Source organism: Grampus griseus, assembly GCF_964374135.1.
Source record: "Grampus griseus genome assembly, chromosome: 19".
Classification (NCBI taxonomy): domain Eukaryota; kingdom Metazoa; phylum Chordata; class Mammalia; order Artiodactyla; family Delphinidae; genus Grampus; species Grampus griseus.
The window spans coordinates 2,452,593-2,474,506 of NC_139013.1; the positions used below are offsets into that span (position 1 = coordinate 2,452,593).

The 21,914-nt window shown below is 44.8% G+C and overlaps 1 protein-coding gene across 1 annotated transcript in view; it reads left to right on the plus strand.

Annotated features, from left to right (window-relative positions):
• SMIM17 (small integral membrane protein 17) overlaps positions 1-21,501 on the plus strand; it is a gene marked incomplete at its 3' end in the record, with an annotated part of 40,175 nt that extends 18,674 nt beyond the window's left edge. Inside the window, exons 3-5 of the mRNA XM_082676043.1 lie at positions 10,641-10,865; positions 13,307-13,383; positions 21,391-21,501. Coding sequence (XP_082532169.1) covers positions 10,754-10,865; positions 13,307-13,383; positions 21,391-21,501 — 300 coding nt within the window. The 5' untranslated portion in view covers positions 10,641-10,753. The remainder of the gene's footprint in view (positions 1-10,640; positions 10,866-13,306; positions 13,384-21,390) is intronic.
• Positions 21,502-21,914: the final 413 nt, after the last annotated feature.

A 21,914-nucleotide genomic window follows, 5' to 3' on the forward strand; every position in this document is an offset into this window, starting at 1 on the left:
TCACTCCCGGGGGCCCGGATCCAATTCCTGGTTGGGAAACTAAGATTCCGCAAGATGTGCAGTGTGACAAAAAAAAAAAAAAAAAAAATTAGTGGGTTTTCATCATGAACAAACAAATGTAACCTTGATAAACTCGGTAATGTCTTGTGAGCTTTTTCTTTTAAATACGTTTTGTGTTTTAAATTTGGCAAGGCTTTACATACACATCTATGCATCCATAGAAAATATCTGACATTGTTTTACGTGTTGTTGGTTTTTTCATATAAGGGATGTCACACTCCATCTGTGGCTTTGCAACGTGCTTTTTTCCCATACAATGATGTGTCTTTGAGACCTTTCCATATCAGTCCACAAAGATCTATTTTGTTCTGTAAAATGAGGATAATAACATCACCCTATGGATAGCATTTTGTTGAGGACACGATAAGCTATCAATAAATGTTACTTGACTTATAAAGATTCTGTCTTTAGAATGTGAACCCCATCAGTCAGACCACAGAAAAGCTCTGTGGGCACGTATTTCTCTAAGCAGACGTGGGAACTCTCTGTCATTTTATATTTCACCCTAGACACCCCAAGTGACTGGATGCTTTAAGGTTTTTGGCAACTAAGTGAGTTTTTCTCACATCAGTCATTTTACTTTTTGCCTGCAGAGTAAACTGAAGAATCTTCAGTAGTCGTTAAACAAGAAGGTCTTTGGCAACAGATTGCCCTGGGTTAAATCATGGCTGTGTGGTGTACAGTTGAATTTGGGTCTCTCTCAAGGGGTCTGAGGCTTCCAAATGATTACTGTTTGGAAATAGCCTAAGTGTCTGCTAGTTGGGGGGAGGGCCACGGTAAATAGATGCAACCACACAATGTGATTAATTTTCCCTGAAATTGTTAAAAGGGATAAAGTAAGTTCTTAGCCTTGTGGGGTGATCCTTACTGACCAGATTCCACGCTTGGTGGCACACAACCCTGCCTTCTGGGCCACCACTGACGGACTGGAGGAGGCAACATCACTTCTCCTGGCCATGACGTGGTCCCATGGCAGAGTCTTTCTCAGTAGGGATTCCATGACCTTGGAGGACTCAACCGGGCAAATCTTGGGCTGCATCCAGCCAACTGATGTGCTTAGTTCAGTTCACTCATTTTCTTTTTAATTTAGTGAGTTACCAACTTAAAATATTGGGATATCTTGTGTTTACAAACATCACCTTTCATTCATTTAACACTTCGAAAAATTCATAGACCATCTAGAAGAAGTGTTCTAGATGCTGGAGGCTTGGGGATGAAATAGAAACAGATAGTCCCTACCATCATGGAGCCTAAATTCTAGAAGTTGAGACAGACAGTAGGCAAGAAAAATATATAATGTAATGAGCTACAGCTTCTTTAGAAAATTTGGAATATCAAAACCCACTGGGCTGACAATGCCATGAGAGGACAGAAAAGTATGTAAGAGCCAGATTTCAGTGTCTCTACCTGATCAACGAGCTCAAATCAAAGCCGCAAACCTTCCTCCCCCTTGAAGAGGTGTGGAAATCATCCACTTAGGAAAAAGGTAAATGCTTCAGGCCTCCTAGGTGTCCCCTGCAGAATCCATCACACAGTGGGTGCTTTGTGAATGTCTCTTCATAGTGGTGGGAAAAGCTGTGGCTTCCCTGGTGACCAGATCTTTGGGAATGACAAACGTGTTCATTCATTCATTCATTCATCAATCCCAGAATGGTTGGATTTTACCCCAGGGACTCATTTTTTAAGATCTTACACAATTCAAAACCTACATAATTCAAGACTAATCCTGACAAAAGATGGCTGGCATGTTTATTCACCAGCTAAGATGATATGAAAATAACAAACACAGTTTACACAATTGATCATATTTGCAAGTGTGGATTTTTGAGGAATTTTTTTTAGTTTTTTTCTGAATTAAAAAATATATATATATAATTTGGTGGCACTGGATCGTAGTTGCAGCAGGCAGGCTCCTTAGTTGCAGCATGCGAACTCTTAGTTGCGGCATGCATGTGGGATCTAGTTTCCCCAGGGATCGAACCCGGGGCCCCCTGCAATGGGGATATGGAGTCTTAAACACTGCACCATCAGGGAAGTCCCGAGGCATTTTTAAATCACAAGGCTTCTTGTCATTTCAAAAAGTGCCACCCAAAGCTCATGATTTCAAATGTTTGAAATTCAGGTTGGCATGAAATATAGCCGTGATGTATTTATATAAATCTACAATAATATCCCTCTTGTAGCCCCCACATCACAACATAGAAACAAAGGGCTCGTCACTCCCCTTCTCATTTCCCTGCCTCCCCCAATCCAACGTAACCAACAGCCTGAGTTCTGGCACATCTTTCGCTTGTTTTCCTATATTCAGAGATGTTTTGGAAACTTCGTGTTAATAATTCCAGTAAGATGTAGCCAGGTCCTGCAGTCCTAAGAGCCAAAGCTTCCTTTTAAAAATGACTGCAGATTTTTTTTCCCCTCATTTGCTTTCATTCTAGAGCGCTTTGTTTCCAGGCAACAGCGGGGCCTTTCCCAGGAGGGTGGATACTTTGAAAAAGTGACAGAGAGAGATGGAGGGAAGGAGGGAGGGAGGAAGAGAGAGGGAGAGAGAGTCTCCAGCTCTTGTTCCTAGAGGTTTAGTACCACGGACAGCTCAGGAGCGGCCGGTTCAGCACCACGGACAGATCCGCCTGAAGGGTTTCAGAACCGCGGACAGTACCGGGAGCCTACTTTTGTCACTGCCCCTGCTAGATGCCTGTGCTCTTTGAGCAGATTTCTGAGCCCAGTCCTAACCCTCACCCCCAGAGTCTTCGAATCCTGATATCTGAGTAATCCAGGCTCTCCTGGTGCTGACCTCAGAAACTCGGGTATCGAACACTTAACATGCCCCAAAGGGAATTCTGGATTTTTTCCACACACACACAAACGTGACCCTACTTAATGCACTACAGGACACTCAGCTGGTCAGGTTCATAGCCCCAAAGTCGTCCTTGATTCCTCCCTTTCACTCTTCCCACTCCAACCATCTGTGAGGGCTCTCAGCTCCACCTCCAAAGTATTCCCTGAATCTGTCCACTGCTTTCCACACACACTGCCACCACCAAATGCAATTGTTTCTCACCTGGTGTACAACAACCTCCTAACTGATCCTCTGTACCTATAGCCCCTTCTGTATCATTCCTTACATAATAGTTTCAGTGATGCCTTGAAAATCTAAATCAGATTACATCACACCTTTCCTCTACCCTTCCATCGCTTCCCAACACACCTACGATAACCTTCAAAGATGTTACTTTGGGGCTTCCCTAGTGGTGCAGTGGTTGAGAGTCCGCCTGCTGATGCAGGGGACACAGGTTCGTGCCCCGGTCCGGGAAGATCCCACATGCCGCGGAGCGGCTGGGCCCGTGAGCCATGGCCGCTGAGCCTGCGCGTCTGGAGCCTGTGCTCCACAACGGGAGAGGCCACAACAGTGAGAGGCCCGCGTACCGCAAAAAAAAAAAAAAAAAAAAAAAGATGTTACTGTGGGGGACTTCCCTTGTGGTCCAGTGGTTAAGACTCCACGCTTCCACTGCAGGGGCAACGGGTTCAGTCCCTGGCTGGGGAACTAAGATCCCACATGCCATACGGCACGGCCAAAAAAAAAAAAAAGATTTTACTGTGGCTTTCAAGACCCTGGATGCCTCTCTGACCCTATCCCCCATCACTGCCTCCTTTGCCTGACTGCTCTGGCCACACTGGCCTCATTGTTGTCCCTCTGGACCTTTGCACATGCTGTTCTCCCTGCCACAGATTCTTGCATAACTGGCTCCTTTCCACCTTTCAGGATTTAGCTCAAAATGCCACCTCTTCAAAAAGACCACCTCCCATCGAAAGTGGCCTCACCATACGTCATGTACCTCATAGAACTAGCACAAACTATATTTTATTTTATATTTTTGGGTTTATTTGTCCGTTGTCTGTTTTCACCACTAGCAGGTAAACTTCATCAAGTCATATATCTTGATTGTCCTAGTCTCCCAAGACAGCATCTGCCACGTAACAGCTGTTTCATAAGTCTTTGTTGAATGAATAAATTGTCAGCTACTCATGGAGCCCCAAAGAGATGTCAACAGCACTCAACTTCTGGTAGAACGGTGGTCATCTGTGCTGGCCCAAGATTTGAGAGCTGTGTTGCCAATCCGCAAGATGACCCCCAAGTTTGGTGATTCACTAGGAGAGCTCACTGAACTCATCACGGCTGTGGTTTATTCCAGTGAAAGGATACAAAGCACAATCAGCAAAGGGACAAGGCTCATGGAAATAATACATCTTTACCCTTTACCACAGCCTCACGGTAATCAGAGTTTACTTCTCCACGCCCTGGCTTGCCATGAGGCTACAGCAAGAGGAAAATGTGTTATGCTACAGCAGGAAGATGAAAAACGTGGGCCAGTAATTCAATTTACCACACCAAGCAGCAGCTTCTAGCTATGATTTATTAATCCTGATTTTATTTCCTTTTTTTTTTTTGTAATGGCACATGAAACTGGCTTTCAGTTTATAAGGCTGCTCTAAACGTTCCTTTGTAAAGGTCCTTTTGAAAGGGTTTTACAAAACGAGATCATTTACAATAAAAATATTAGATAAATGACTATTTACTTATATTCAGATGTTATGTGGAAATGGAAACAGTCATAAGGTGGTATCCATTAATGCAGAGACATGGCAAACGTTGATAAAGAGATATATGAATGACGGAAGTTTGAGAAAATTGAGAGTAAGACATAGAATGAGATTCTAGACACTGTCTCCTCACTGCCTTCTTCTCTTTTGGGAAGAAATCTTCACCCAAGAAGTCATTCAGCAGCCTTCCCCAGCTCCTCAGGGCCTTGAGGGAGCTCCTCAAACTTGAGTCTCTTTTAAGAACAACCTTTAATTATCTGAACTATCAGGCCCACTTGTGGAATTTTCCCCGTGTTGAGAACCAGGTGCTTAGTAATAATGATAACATGATGACATTTCTTGAGCAGTCAATATATGCGAAGCATGTGTATTATTCACTTGATGTTCACCATAGCCTGTGAGGTAGGAACTTCATTGTCCCCATTTTACAGATAAGGAAACTGAGACCGAGTTAATTCACTTCCCAAAGTTGCACAGCTGGTTTGTGGTAGATCTGGGTCAGGAGGCGGAGCTCTCAACCCCCTGAAGGCTCCCCGACCTGGTCTCCTGCACTAAATGCCTGGTTATTATAGGAAGTAGTGAGGGGTTGGGAATTCCATGGTGGTCCAGTGGTTAGGACTTGGCTCTCTCACTGCCACGTGTTTGACCCCTGGTCTGGGAACTAAAATCCTGTAAGCCACTCGGTGCGGCAAACAAACAAACAACAAGGAAATAGTGAGGGGTGAATTAAGAGTCTTACTCTAAAATCTATCTCTCCCCTCTTCATACTGACCTATCCTTGGAATGCATGGAAACCCACCTCCTAAACAGCTAAACAAAGGAAATTTCCCCTCCCAAGTATGTGACATAGATGGATACTTGTAAGAAAACCAATCTCAATTCTTTCAGTCTTGTCATGTATCCTCTGGACAAATCATTTAATTCCTTTACGCCTAGTTCCCTTCTCTGGAAAAAAACAAAACAAAACAAAAAAACCGAGGCTAATAACACCTACCACTTGGGGCTGCTGGGATTAATAAGATAATTTACATACGATGCATTTGCTCATCCTATCTGTTGGATAAATTAGTTATTTGGGCTGTTTTTCTGAGTAACCAGGATTATTCAGTTGTCTCTCCATTGGGAAAAGAAAGTTAAATCCTTACCTCACGTCATTCAAAAAAATTTCAGAAGGTTCAAGCAACTAAACATCTAAAACAATACTGTAAAGTATGAGATCTTACAGGAAAGTGTGTTTATGAGAGTAAGGTGAGGAAAAGCATTTAAAAATTGATTTCTTGGACTTTATCAAAATCCAAGACTTCAGGCACTGTGTAAGCAAAGTGAAGAGAAAAGGGACGGGCCAGGAGAAAATATCTGCCACAGGCAGAGTAACAGGCAAAGGGTCAATATCCAGAATAAAGAATTCCTGTAAATCAATAAGTAAAAGCTAAAAAAAGAAACAAATAGAATAATGCAGGGAGGGTACAAATGGGCAATTCACAGAAGGGAAGATAAATCTGGCCAACAAACATATACATTTCCTCCGTCTCGCTAGGAAATGAAATAAGACTCTAAAGGGAGACTATTTTCCCCCCATCTATGGCTTTGTCAAAAGTTTAAAATTTGGGGGCTTCCTTGGTGGCACAGTGGTTAAGCGGATGCCTGCTAATGCACAGGACACGGGTTTGAGCCTTGGTCCGGGAAGAGCCCACATGCCGTGGAGCAGCTAAGCCCGTGCACCACAACTACTGAGCCTGCGCTCCAGAGCCCGCAAGCCACAACTACTGAGCCCATGTGCCTAGAGCCCGTGCTCCGCAACAAGAGAAGCCACGACAATGAGAAGCCCACACACCACAATGAAGTCCCCGCTTGCCACAACTAGAGAAAGCCCGTGCGTAGCAACGAAGACCCAATACAGCCAAAAAAAAAGTTTAAAATTTTGATGTAGCCTCCAGGAGAGGCGGTGGTCATTGCATTGTAAAGATGAATAAACAATAATAATAGCAGGTAATAGCTATTAAGCAGTGTATATGGGTTACTTACTTTTTATCTTCAAAGCAATACTGGCTGCTCTGTTTAATCCTCTCTGCTCAGTTGTCTTTCTCCTCCAGGAGATTGTGACCTTGCTCAACTGATCCTCAGATTCTCCATGCTCAGCACAGGCCTGGCACAAAGTTCCGGCTGAGAAATGGTTTGAAAAAAGTCATTTCCATTCGAGCACTTTATGGTGGCAAATATTCACGGGGTCTCCCGGGGTGGTGATGTGTCAGCTCAGCTTTGGAGTACGGGCAGGATGTCTAGAAGCCCACACAGAAGGGCAAGGACGAGCCAGGAAGAGGAAAAAGCCTTTTCGTTCCTTCATTCATTAGGTACTTACTGTGTATGAAAGCTCACAACGACTCTGGGAGGAAGTTGCTGTTATCATCACCACCCTCGTTTTATTTTATTTTATTTTTAAATAAATTTATATATTTATATAATTTTGGCTGCGTTGGGTCTTTGTTGCCATGTGCAGGCTTCTCATTGCGGTGGCTTCTATTGTTGCAGAGCATGGGCTGTAAGTGCGCGGGCTTCAGTAGTTGTGGCACACGGGCTCAGTAGTTGTGGTGCACGGGCTTAGTTGCTCCACGGCATGTGGGATCTTCCTGGCCCAGGGCTCGAACCTGTGTCCGCTGCATTTGGCAGGCGGATTCTTAACCACTGCACCACCAGGGAAGTCCCACCCTTCATTTTATTTTATTTTATTTTATTTTATTTATTTATTTATTTATTATTTTTGGCCACGCCGCTGAGCTTGTGGAATCTCAGTTCCCCAACCAGGGATCGAACCTGTGCTCCCTGCAGTGAAGGCACAGAGTCCTAACCACTGGACCGCCAGGGAATTCCCGGCACCCTCATTTTACAGCTGAGCACACTGAAGCTCAGAGAGGTTAAAGTGACCTGTCAAAGTCACACAGCTAATGCGTGGCAGAGCGGAAATTCACGCCATGCACTGGCATCCACACCTTGCTCTTAACCACTCTGCTGCGATGGCTGCAATTAGCATCTTATTAACACCAGCCCTTCTTTCCCCACCTTCGAGATTACTCTCTCATTCTAGCACCCCAACTAGGACTTACCCCTCTTTTTCCTTTAAATTACCTCCCTTCTTTTCTAGCAATAATGTCCTTGAGGACCCTCTGCTAAGGGAAATAAATCGGTCACAAAAATACTGTGTGATTCTAGTTATACAAGGTGCCTACAGTAGGCAAATTCAGAGAGTCAGAAAGTAGTCTGGGGAGTTCCCTGGTAGTCCGGTGGTTAGAGCTCTGTGCTCTCCCTGCCGAGGGCCTGGGTACAATCGCTGATTGGGGAACTAAGATCCCATAAATGTGGTGGTGGCCAGGGGTTGGGGGAGGAGGAGGGGGAGGGGAGGATCCTGCATTAAATGGGGACAGAGTGTGATACACAGAGTTCTAGAGATGGATGGTGGTGATGAGTGCACAACAATGTGAATGTACACTTTAAAATGGTTAAGATGGTAAAATTTCTTGTTATGTGTACCTTACTTTTTTTTTTTTTTGGCCGTGCGACATGTGGGATGTTAGTTCACTGACCAAAGATTGAACCCGTGCTCCCTGAAGTGGAAGTGCAGCGTCTTAACCACTGGGCCACCAGGGAATTCCCTACTTATTTTTTTTTTTTTAAGATTTTTTGACGTGGCCCAGTTTTAAAGTCTTTATTGAAGTTATTACAATATTGCTTCTGTTTTATGTTTTGATTTTTTGGCCACAAGGCATGTGGGATCTTAGCTCCCTGACCAGGGATCAAACCCACAACCCCTGCATTGGAAGGCAAAGTCTTAACCACTGGACCACCAGGGAAGTCCCTACTCCCTCAACTTTTTAAAACAGAAATTTAAAGGGTGCTGAAGAGGGGGAATTCTCTCCCTGGGATTCAGTGTTCTGTAGTCCTGGGTGTGTTAAACCTGCCTCCTGGGCTGACCTGATAATGGGCGAGTGCAGGGACTGTGGTGGTGGAGGGTTAGAGACCAAGAAAGGAAGCTGGCCTCTGCCCCGCATGGGATGCCTTGAAAGCGTCTTGACCAGCAAAAGTCTTGTGGAGGATGAAGCTGGGGGAATAGACTGGAGATTGGGGTTAGGGGACAGGATCGGGGTGGGGGTTCAGGTGTGGAGTGGACCACAGGGGGCAGAAGCAGAGAAGGGACAGAGCAGGTGGGCTCAGGGATTGATCAATTGGATGTGAGGGTGAGGAAGGGGTCAAGTTGCCAATGAAGCCTGCAGAGACTGATGAGGAAGATGGTGGAGCGGGAGTCCCAGAAGACAGGGCGTGCTGGGGGGAGCGGATAGAGGTGTCTGGGGAATGTGTTTGAATTTGGGTTTCAGGGGCCTGTGAGCCAGTCCTCTCTGTAAGGAAGACCTACATGATGATTGGTGAGGCAGAAGAAAAGATATTCTGCATACTTGTAATTTATATGTTAAGTTCTGCTATGAAAACCCTTCATATCTACCCATGGGTACAAGAACAGCACTGCCTGCCACTGTCTCTCCATTCTTGGGCTCAACAATCATCATTTGCATGTTTGCTCTGATCCCCTTTTATCTCTTTATCTCTTTACAGAAGAATTTTAAAGTAAATCTCAGCCATCCCATCAATACACGCCTGCATACTACAAAAACATCTCTAAAAAATAATAAGACGGACATTTTCTTACCTATTCATAAGGCCACTTCCACACTCAACAAAACCGTTGAGAAATCCTTGATATTATCAAACACCCAGTCCATAATCAAATTTCCTTGAGTGTCTAAAAAATAATTTTTTTCTTCACAGCAGGTTTCCTTGAGTCTGATTCCAAACATGGTCCCCACATACATTTGATTGTTGAGTCACTAACTTCCCTTTAAATCTAGAGTATGTGCTCTGTAGTTTTAAAATCCGATAAAAGTTTCTGTTTGCATAAACCTAAGCAAGGAAGACCACACTTACAAAAGCTTTTTCATTCACACCAGGAGAACGTACTCCTTAAAAAAAAATACTATTCACGAGGACAGTCAGTGGGTTATATCATGCAACATGGGTAATACATACAGTGTCCTAGAACAAGAACATGAAACCAGCTTTAGAGTCTCAAGGTAAATGGTTATACGTCAAGTTATTTTAGTTCAGATAGCTTCCTGCAAACAGCCTCCTGAATTTTAAGTTGACAAGATATAGAATGAGAATATTAAAGAATATTTAACTTTTAAAAACTAAATTTATCTATTTATTTATTTTTGGCTGCGTTGGGTCTTCCTTACTGCACGCAGGCTTTCTCTGGTTGCAGCTAGCGGGGGCTACTCTTCGTTGCGGTGCACGGGCTTCTCATTGCAGTGGCTTCTCGATGCAGAGCACGGGCTTTAGGCGCGCTGGCTTTGGTAGTTGTGGCACGCGGGCTCAGTAGTTGTGGCTCGCAGGCTCTAGAGCACAGGCTCAGTAGTTGTGGTGCACGGGCTTAGTTTCTCTACGGCATGTGGGGTTTTCCTGGACAAGGGCTCGAACTCGTATCCCCTCCATTGACAGGCAGATTCTTAACCACTGCACCACCAGGGAAGCCCTAAAGAATATTTAATTTTAAATTGGATTTTTTAACCCTTATTTGGCAAATCCTTCTCCTCCTCCTTCTTCTTCTTAATGACAACAGAGGAGAAAGTCATGCTATAGGGGGCTGGAGGGAAGAGTAGGGTCCTTCTTCTGTAGCTACAGGGATTATGGGGGTAACTCTCTTTTCCTAAAAACTTGTAGCTCTATGCTTTGGGTTGTGGAATGTGTGTATGTGTGTGCGTGCTGTCATTTGGCATGCTGTCTGTCTCTCTCCCCCCACTAGAATGTAAGGCCCAAGAGGGAAAGGAGCTTTGCTTCCCTCACTGCTGTATCTCTGGCACCTAGGAATCATGCCTGACACAGGGCTGGCACTCTGTAAGTATTTGTTGAGTGACTAAATGTCTGTCTGTCCTCAGGTTCTGAGTCCTGTTCCCTGGGAAACCCAACAGAACCCTGGACTGGGGAGAGGAGAAAAAGCCTGCCTTTAAAGTTGAGCCTCCTGGAGAGATGCAGTCTCAGGCCTGAGAAGATGCAGGGGCTGCTGTCTCAGGAGGGCAGGGCCTGGGAGAAGCGTGCTTCCCTCACCAAGGACTGCATGGCTGTGGAGGTTGGGGCCTCTGGCTGTGACAGTGACAAGAAAGGTGAGGGGCAGGGGTCCTGTGGAGGGGGGGAGGTCATGGCAGAGCCTAGGGAAAGACACGACTTCATTCCTTTGCTCCTTTCAACACAGTTTTATGGAGCCTTGTGTCAGTCAGCTTTTGCTGTGTAACAAGTCAGCCCCAAACTGAGTGGCTTAAAGCAGCAGTCATTTAGCTGCTAACAATTCTGTGGGTTGGCAATGTATGTGGCCTCAGGGGACAGTTCTGTTGCCCTTGCCTGTGTCGGCTCCCACAGTGCAGCTGCAGTGAGCTGAAGGGCAGCTTGTTCATCTAAGATGGCTTTACTGGTGTGTCTAGCTGGTTTAATGGTGCTGACTTAAAGCCATGTGTCTCCAGCAGGCTAGCCCAGGCTTATTCTCACGGGGGTGGTTGCAGAGTTCTTGGGACCAGCAAGCAAGGGAAAACCCCAGGTCACAAGCACTTTTTTACCCTCTACTGGCAACCCAGCTGCTTACGGGCCATTGGTTGAAATAAGCCGTATGGTCAAGCTCAGAATCAGTGGGGCAGAGTGGGGAGGGCAGCCCAAGGGTGTGGACACAGGGAGCTGTGAACAAGCTGGAGGCCACTGGGGGCAAAAATCTATCACAAGCACCTACTATGTGCCAGGTGTTAGGGTGTTGCCGTGAACAAGATGGCTTTGTAGAGCTCCGATACTTTTTTCTTTTAATATTTATTTATTTATTTCTGGCTGCATTGGGTCCTAGTTGCGTCATGCGCAATCTTTCATTGTGGCACGCAGGCTCTCCTATGGCATGCAGGCTTCTCTCTAGTTGTGGCACAGGGGCTCAGTAGTTGCGGCACACGGGCTTAGTTGCCCTGCGGCATGTGGGATCTTAGTTCCCTGACCGGAGATCGAACCTGCGTCCTCTGCATTGGGAGGTGGATTCTTAACCATTGGACCACCAGAGAAGTCCCAAGCTCCAATTCTAGAGGAGAAAACAGGCACTAAAGAAAGAAGTTACAAAATAGAGAGAAAGGTCATGTCTGACGAGACCTATGGAGACAGTAAAACAGGATGATTGGTGGGGTGTGACAGTGTGATTGGGGAAGGTGGGAGAAGCACAAGAAGGATCAGTTGTTCCAAGGATGAGGGAACAGCTTCAAGGGCAGCCAGAGCTGCACGTGCACGACCCCACATTGGCAGTAAGTTTGCTGTGTTCAAGGAGACCACAGGGAACAGAGCAGGGAGATGGGAGGGGAAAATGATAGAGATCAGCTGGGACCAGTGATGGGGCATCTTGTCGACCTTGGCAAGGAGTTTGCGTGTTACTTGAGTATTGGGAGAGCACTGGAAGGTTTTGAAGAGGAGAAGACAGGATCTCATTTGTATTTCAAAAGATTCTTCTAAATCAGTAGTTCTCAACTGGGGGCAATGTTACACCCCACTGTCCTCCCCAGGCAACATAAGAGATCTTGAATTATCAGAACTGGGGAAATGCTGCTGCCATCTAGTGGGTGGAGGCCAGCAACACTGCTTAGTGTCCTACAGTGCACAGAACAGACACCCCCCCGCCCCCCCCGCCCCCCGCCACAGGGATTTCGCAGCCTGAAATGCCAGCAGTGCCCAGGTTGAGAAACTCTGCGTCCAGCTGCGTGTGAGAATGAACCGTAGGATTAGGAGGTCAAGAGTAGAAGCTGGGAGGCCAGTTGGGAGATTCCTGCAACTGTCCAGGAGTGGACAGGGGAGGAACAAAGAGATATCAAGGGTGACCCCTGGGATTTTGGCCCAAACATCTGGCGAAGAGTGGTGCCATTTGCTGAGATGGGGACACCTGAAAGGCACCCCCACAGGAGAATGGGGGCTGGACCTTCTACTAGGAAAGGCTCCTTCCTTCCACAGGAGATGAGCAGATCTGGGACAGAAGTTGTGGGAAATAGAAATGTCAGTTCTGGCAGTGAGGAGGAGGCTTGGGGCTCCCGGCAGGACCTGGGTGCAGAAAGAGTGGAAAATGGCCATCTCTGGTCCAACCCCCAGTTCAATCGAGTTGAGGAGTGAGAAGGATGTTGAGGTTCGAATATGGGGAGATTTCTTCACTGGAGGCTGGAACCTGGGGAAGCCTTGTTCCTCCTGGTTTAACTCTGTGGCTTTTTCTTCTGCTTTCTCACTCAATTTTTGCCAGAGGCCTGTAGAGAAGGAACTATTGTACCCATTTGACAGGTGAGGGAATAGAGGCTCAGGTGGTGGATCACATCAGGTGACTCGCTTTAAGTCTCCCAGGTAGTTACTGACAGAAATGGGATCAGAATTCAGGTCTCTCCTTCTCTCCACCCCACCTGAACCACATGGGCAGTGTGTGTGTGTGTGTGTGTGTGTGTGGATATCAGCAGAAGAGAATTGGCAGACAGGAAGAAAGCAGAACCCATCCAGCTGGCCTGGTCACTCACTCATGACTCCTTTCTCCTCCATTCCTCCCCTCACCCAGACCTACCTTCTCCCGAGACTGGGCATCCCCAGGAGTGGAGCTCGGTGGAGGAAGACGATGAGTCAGAGGACTCCCAGGTAAGCTGGCGATTCCTTCCTCTTTTGATGATGCCCCACTCTGCAGATCTCAGTGGGTTGTCACACTCCCTTCCTCAGCTTGGGATTTCCCTGCCCCACAAAAGTCTGTTTGGGGATGTGAGCCCCAAGAGGTCTCCCATGGGAAACAGGACATATTCCATGGTAGTCAGACATGGAGTGGAGGGTCTCAGGTGGTGGGGGTAACTCCACTCATGTGTACCCTCCAACCCTTCACTCATAAATCCTTCATAAATCAACCATTCATTTATCTGTCCTCTCATTTATTCACCTAAGCATCCATCTGTCTACTCACCCATATACCCATCCATCCATCCATCCATCCATGTGAGGTCATCTGTCTATTGACTTATTCATCCATCCATCGACCCTCCCAACTACTCACCCTTCTACCTATCCATTCATCCATCTACCCATTGAACATCCACCATCCATTCATCTGTCCTCTGATTCATCCACCCAGCCTTTCATTTACCTACTCATCCACACACCCATTCCATCCATCCATATATCCAGTTATCTATATACTCAGTCATCTGCCCATTCATCCATATGCAACCACTCCATCCATTCAACCCACCCACTCATCCATCCCTCTATCCACTCATCTATCTACCCACGCATTCATCTATGTACTACCTGTTGGCTGTTGGAAGGATGTGGCTACTATTCATCCACCCATATGCCTACTCATCCATCCATCCATCCATCCATCCATCCAACCATCCAACCACCAACTACCTACTGGGTTTTAATCCAAGTGCTGCAAATAAAACCAAAAAGAGTTATCAAGCACATTCCTTTCACTGAAATACCTAGTGTTTTCTGTGGGGGGCATAAGACATCAACATGTGAAATAATAACAGTGGTTCTTTTATTTACATATTTATCTTATACATTAGGAAAAAACCACATAACCACTCTTGGCAACACATGAGGGTCTCATCTGCCAATCGTATATCAGAAATCCAACTTGGACTGGCTCAAGCCAGGAAAAGGTTTATTGACACAAGGTGGGGGGAGGCAAGCTGAACAACCAACCATGATAGTGTAGAAATAAGTGCTGGCTGCACGTGAGATAGCTCAATAGAAGAAGAAAGTAACTCTGTGGTCCAGGATGTTTATTCTTGAATACCCAAGAGACACCATACCTGAGATTTTAGGGATGAGTAATTTCCCAGGCAGAGCAGGGGAGGAAACAGCATGTGCAAAGACGGAGACATGATGTAATAAGGCACATTTGGGGGAACACTGGAGTTAGGGGCATAGCAGGGACTGGGATGAGATCATTCATTCAGTCCATAACTATTTGTTGCGCATCTACTATGTGCCAGGCAGTGTTCAAGGCAATGAGGGTGCAACAGTGAATGGGAGAGCGATGGCTCCTCTTTTCATGGGTTCACAGTCACCGAGGTAGACAGACAATCAGCAAAATGAGTAGCTAACCTATACTTCATGCTGGATGGTAATAAGTGCTATGGAGAAAAATTAAGCAGAGTTATGGGCATACGAGGTGAAGGTAAATGTTGCTATTTTAAGAAGATTGTCAAGGAAGTACCCCTGAGAGAGAGCTATTGGAGTACAGACCTGAAGGAGGTGGGGAGTGAGACTGGCAGATATATCTGGTGGGGAGAAGTTCTGGGCAGAGAGAGTACAGCAAGTGCAAAGGCCCTGAGGTAGGAGTGCGCCTGGAATGCATGAGGAACAGCAGGGCTGGGGGGTGTTGGTTGGCTGGAGAAGAGTGGAAAGGAATAGTAGGATATGAGGTCATGGTGGTGATGGGGGTGTATGATGTAGAGTATTGTCAACCATGCTAAAATGTTGGCTTTCACTCTGAGTTGGGTGGCTACTGTAAGGCAGAGAAGGTTCCAGCTTACGTTTCACAGGACCCTCTCACTGCTGAGTTCCACGCCAAGGAGGTTGGGTGTATCTTTCTTTTTAATTTTAAAGAAGGGTTTTTATTTTTATTTATTTATTTATTTGGCTACGCAGCTTGTGGGATCTTAGTTCCCCAACCAGGGATGGAACCCCCACTCCCTGCAGTGGAAGTGCAGTCTTAACCACTGGACCGCCAGGGAAGTCCCCAGGTGTATCTTGTAGGCAGTGGGGAGCCTCTGGGGATTTGGGGATCTACAGAAACCACTCTTTTGGCCTCCGTGGAAGGAAGGGAGATTGGATGAGGCAGAGGGAGAGGCAGAGGTGTAGAAACCAGTCAGGAACCTCCAGCTGGTTGGAAGTGGTCCAGGTAAGGAACGCACTGATGTCACACGTATTATGGGACTGACATGATTCTAAGTGGTTCTTGTTATTTTATTTTACATTTTTTAAAAAAATTTTTTATTGGAGTAGAGTTGATTTACAATGTTGTGTTAGTTTCAGGTGTACAACAGAGTGAATCAGTTATACATGTATATATTTTCATTATTTTTTAGATTCTTTCCCCATATAGGTTATTACAGAATATTGAGTTCCCTGTGCTAGACAGTAGGTCTTTATTAGTTATCTATTTTGTATACAGTATAGTGTGTATGTTAATCCCCAACTCCTAATTTATCTCTCCCCTCTCCTTTCCCCTTTGGTAACCATAAGTTTGTTTTCTACATCTGTGACTCTATTTCTGTTTTGCAAATAAGTTTATTTTCATCATTTTTTTAGATTCCACATAAAAGCAATATCATATGATATTTGTCTTTCTCTGTCTGACTTACTTCACTTAGTATGATCATCTCCAGGTCCATCCATGTTGCTGCAAATGGCATTATTTCATTCTTTTTTATGGCTGAGTAATATTCCATTGTGTATATGTACCACATCTTCTTTATCCATTCCTCTGTTGATGGACATTTAGGTTGCTTCCATGTCTTGGGTGGTTCTTGTTATTAACTCGACACTCACTAGCTCTCATTATTAATTCATGAGCCCTGTGAAGTAGTTAGTATGGTTTCCCTCCCTTTAAGATGAAGTTAGGGTGGGGGAGGTGCCCAGAGACCTCTGTGACATCATTCATTCATTCACTCATTCACTCCGTCATGGCTCATTCAACCAACATTGATGGAGCACAGGTTGGGACCCGGCAGGGGTGGGCGGTGGGTCCTGACCCAGCTGACCTTTCTGCACGGACTCAGCCTCCTTCCTATAGGTGGCCCCCTTCCAAAAAACAAAAGAGAAGATCAGGCCATATGGGACCAGAGACCTTTAATATCAATCAGAGGCAGTCTCCACAGCCCTCACCATGGGGCTAACTCAATTTATTTGATTCTCTTAATAGTTCTTGATGTGGGATCCGTTACAATTGTATTTTACAGACAGGGAAACTAAGGCACAGAGAGGTCAAGTACACTTTCCCCGGAGCACCCAGCTTGTAAGTGGTAGGGGTGGGATTTGAATCCAGTGCCTTTCTTAACCACTAAAGTATCCTGTCTGTCTGGGGAATTTATCCTCCCCAAGAGAGGACTGGGGATAAGGGGTGAGGGCTTCTCCCCATCTCACTACTCAGTTATGTCCCTCCACCCCTCAGGTGGGGAGGAGTGAGTGAAGGAATGGAGGGGAGGAAAGGAGTTACTTTCCTAATATTTCTTTTTTTTTAATTTATTTTACTTATTTTATTTTTGGCTGCATTGGGTCTTCGTTGCTGTGCGTGGGCTTTCTCTAGTTGCGGCGAGCGGGGACTACTCTTCGTTGTGGTGTGCAGGCTTCTCATTGTGGTGGCTTCTCTTGTTGCGGAGCACGGGCTCTAGGCGTGCAGGCTTCAGTAGTTGTGGCACATGGGCTCTAGAGTGCAGGTTCAGTAGTTGTGGTACACGGGCTCAGTAGTTGTGGCGCATGGGCTTAGTTGCTCTGCGGCATGTGGGATCTTCCCGGACCAGACCTCGAACCCATGTCCCCTGCATTGGCAGACAGATTCCCAACCACTGCACCACCCAGGGAAGCACCCTGATATTTCTTCGTGTTTTTTAAGATTTTTTTTTTGATGTGGACCATTTTTAGTCTTTATTGAATTTGTTACAATACTACCTCTGTTCTATGCCTTGGCTTCCTGGCCGAAAAGCATGTGGTATCCCAGGTCCCCGACCAGGGATAGAACCCACACTCCCTGCATTGGAAGGTGAAGTCCTAACCACTGGACCACCAGGGAAGTCCCCTGACATTTCTAAGAGGCAGAAATTCCCACTCTATGGCCCCAGACATAGGAAAGCAGGGAGGAAAAAATAGTCCCATCACTCCCATACCATAAAATACAAGCATGTGTCACAAATGCAAACCTTCTCAGAGTATGAGGTAAGGAAAGAAATAGACTTGGTAAAAGTTGCTATAAAAGCAAAACTCATCTACAACATTAGAAATCCAGATACTGGTTCCCTTCGAGGTGGGGTAAGTGAGGGAGCATGAGAGGGGGACATTTTGGGGTGCTGATAATGATCTGCTTCTTCTTCTGGGTGCCAGTTACACGATTCACCTTCCGGAGATTCATCACGCTTGTAGGATACATGCAATTTTCTCTTTGCATATTATACTTCAACAGAATGTTTTTAGAAGGTTGTCCCGTTTCCTTGCAGGCATTTTTTTTCCTGGAAGATGAGACTGAACTAGGATTCTTGTGCAAGGGATTTATTGAGGAAGTGTGTTCTTGGGTAGAACCGTAAGGGGTGAGGGAGGCTGGGAAGGAGGAGAGGGAGCGAGGCAAATATTATATGGGTTTAACTGAGGTCCGGCTTCAGTCTGATCCCACAGGGAGCTCTGGAGTGTGAATAATACCAGTCCTTCTCTGAGCCAGTGGGGAGGCTTTTATCTCCCATCGCTGGTTGTGGACAGTGAGTGTAACCTTCTAGGTAACTCTCTAGAGAGGTGGCTCCTCTTAGCAAAGGGCATTTCTTAGGAGAAAGGGGGCAACCATAAATATAAACCATAAACTATTAAGTTAGCAGCCAACACTCACAGCAGCTGGAGGAGAAACAAAGAGGAACTAAGTGAGGCACTGACAGGTCCATTACATGTGGTGTCGTGTGCGTGTGTGTATGTGTAAAATTTTTGGATTTCAGATGAGCCATATTAACTACATTTTCTTCTTTTTTAAAACTTTTTTTTTTTACATTTTCCTGAATTTATACTCTGCTTTTTAAAAATGGAGGCATACCTGGGACTTCCTTGGTGGTCCAGTGTTTAAGACTCTGTGCTTCCACTGCAGGGGACACGGGTTAGATCCCTGGTCGGGGAAATTGAGATCCCGCATGCTGAACAGCACAGCCAAAAAAAAAAAAAAAAAATGGGGGCATAAGTATTTCCAATAAAATGCACATGTCAGTAAGTGTCGACACACATATATGCTTGTGTAACCAACCTGCCATCATCCTAGAAAATGCCTTCATCTTCCTTTCCAGTCTGACTCACTCCCTCATCCCAGTTCTGATTTCTGGTTGCATAGATTCGTTTTGCCTTCATATAAATAGAGTCCTACAGTAAATGACATATATTTCTTAACCCCCGAAAAAGGAAATTATAGCAAGATTATTATTCTGCCATTTAGTGTTTTCACAACAATATCGTCTGGATAACTTTCCATCCTGATCACTTTCATCCTTTTTTAAAATTACGTTTTACAGCTGCCGAATATTCTATACTGCAGTTGTGTCATGCCCATTTCCTCAACAGATGAATTGTTAGGTTATCCTTGTTTTTGTTGCCACAGGAGAATGAATGTTTATCCAGTTGGCTTCATTTTCTGTAGCGTGGATTATTAGGGGCTTCATAAGATCTCTGAATGTAGATCCACTGAATCCGAAATTCCCACGGTGGAGCCCAAAATACGTGAAAAACTCCCCCAGGAGGTTTCTGATGCTCTGCCAGGTTTGGGAACTGCTGACGTGGGTTATTCTCTCCAGGTTGTAAAAGGAAGGAGGTGGCATCCAGTGGGGGAGAGCAAGCTAGAGGGAGGAATTGGTCCTTTCCCGAAGATTAGAGATGTGAATCCCATTAATGGTTTATAACATGCTTTAACATCTCATAGTACGTGTCCCCTTCATTTCTCTCCTTTAACAGAATTTTTTTAATGTTCACCACTGCCTAGCTTTCCAGATAACTCATTCATGCCCGTTCCCAAAACTTCCCAGATATTTTAATAGCAATTGCATTTAACTCATCGTTATTTTGCAGAAGAATTGTCACTGTTTTAAACATTTTGTCTTCCCATCCTTCGTTGTGGTATGTTCTTTTTTTGGGGGGACCGTGCCACGCAGCATGCGGGATCTTAGTCCAGGGATCAAACCCGTGCCCCCTGCAGTGGAAGCACAGAGTCCTAACCACTGGACTGCCAGGGAAGTCCCTGTCTTTCCATTCATTCATTCATTTGAGAAATATTTATAAACTTGGACTCTGGGTCAGGCACTGGAGATACAGCCACGAGCAAACTAAAATCTCTGCCCTCTCTGGACACGGGAGAAAGAGAGCTGGGGAGGGCAGATGGGTGGTCTACCGTGGGGAGGTATTGGGGGATGCTGTTCTATACAGAGTGGTGTGGGTGGGGGTTTCTAAAGATGTGGTGGAAAATGTGGAGCTGGAAGATGTGGCAGAGATATCCAGGCAGGAGAAAGCATAACTGCAAAGCTTGGAGGTGAGAGTGGCTGGGGCAGAGTGACTTTAGCTTTGGAGGGATCGCTCTGGCTGACGCATGCAAAAGAAATTGGGGGTGAGGGAAATGTCAGGATAAGAAACAAGAGTGCCCAATTTTTAACCCAATTGTTTAGAGGTTTTTTTGTTTTGTTTTGTTTTTTGGTATTTAGTTGCATGAGTTCTTCATATGTTTTGGATATTAACTTTTTGTCAGATGTATGATTTACAAATATTTTCTCCCATTCAATAGTTTGCCCTTTTGTTGATAGTTTCCTTTGCTGTGCAGAAGCATTTTTGTTTGATGTAGTCCCACTTGTTTATTTTTGTTTTTGTTGCTTGTGCTTCTGTTGTCATATAAAAAAAAAATCATTGCCAATACCAATATGAAGGAACCGTTGCCTTATGTTTCTTCCATGAGTTTTGTGGTTTTAAGTTTTACATTCAAGTCTTTAGTCCATGTTGAGTTAGTATGGCAGTATGGTGTAAGATAGTGGTACAGTTTCCCATAAAATAAACTCTGAAATTGAATTAAAGCAAAGAAAGAAACAAGAGTGATGGTGACTTTGACCGGTGTGGTGGTACTGGGGGGAGTGGATGGAAGTGGTCAGCGTCTGGATGTATTTGGAAGGTGAAGCCAACAGCATTGGCTGGTGGGTTGGAGGTGGGTATTGAGAGACAGGAGTCAAGGGTGCCACAGTTGGATGCCTGGAGGGACCTGAGGGGTAGACTGGGGGAAAACTGCAAGAGGACATATTTTTTTGGCCAGTGGGGAGGGATATTTCGGAAATGTAAAGTTTAAGATGCCCATGAGATATTCAAGCGGAGATGACAGGTATACAGTGAGATTTATGTCAGGAATTTAAGAGAGGGTTGGGTCAAGAAAAACACACACACACGTACATGTGAAGATCATTAGAGTACAGGTGGTATTTGAAACTGTGAGAATTTATATATCATTTTGAAATTTTCACCACATGTTTCATCATTCTGATATTTCATCTGCTAGGACATAGGTATAGTACTTACTTTTGTATATTTATATCTGGTCACTTTGTTGTATACTTTTTTATTTGTTTTTATTGAGGTATAGTTAATTTACAATGTTGTGTTAGTTTCAAGTGTACAGCAAAGTGATTAGTTATACATATACATAATTTTTCTTTTTCAGATTCTTTTCCATTATAGGTTATTACGAGATATTGAGGATAGTTCCCTGTGCTATAGTTTGTAGTTTTTAATTCAAACAGCTTTACAACTGATACACTGTCTCATTCCCAATCCTGTAATCCCATTTTCTTGCACGTGACAATGGTGGCTCCCCCTCTGATATTTATAGTTTTTCTTTCTTCCTTTTTTTTTTTTTTTTGTGTGTGTGTGTTTCAGGGCTTTGTGGAGTGGTCAAAAGCTCCGCAACAAATGACCATAGTCTTGGTAGTGTGTGTGCTTTATTTGTTCCTGGTTTTAACAGGGATGCCTATGATGTTTCACATTTAACTATAAAAGTGGCTATTGTTTAGAAATAGATGCCCTGTGTCATGTTAAGGAAGAGACCTGATTAAAAATCAGGAACAGGTCTTGAATATTATCAAATGCCTTTTAAACATCCATTGAGATGATTTTTCTTTTGTATTTAACCTTTTTGTGTGAGGTTTTGAATTACTGTATTTCACTGACCTTAAGACATCATCGATTGTAAAACACGCATTACTTTGTATACCCCTGAGAAAGAAAAAAAATGCTACTTAAATGTAAGATGCCACCAAGTGGAAGATGCATCCTGACTTCAGAGAAGGTGAACACGTGCAACTTAGGAGCGATAAGATCTGGTAGATTTCTTAATTGCAAATCATCTTTGCATTCTTAGGATGGTGGTACAGCAGTCTTTTCAGATATTGAATTCTATTTCT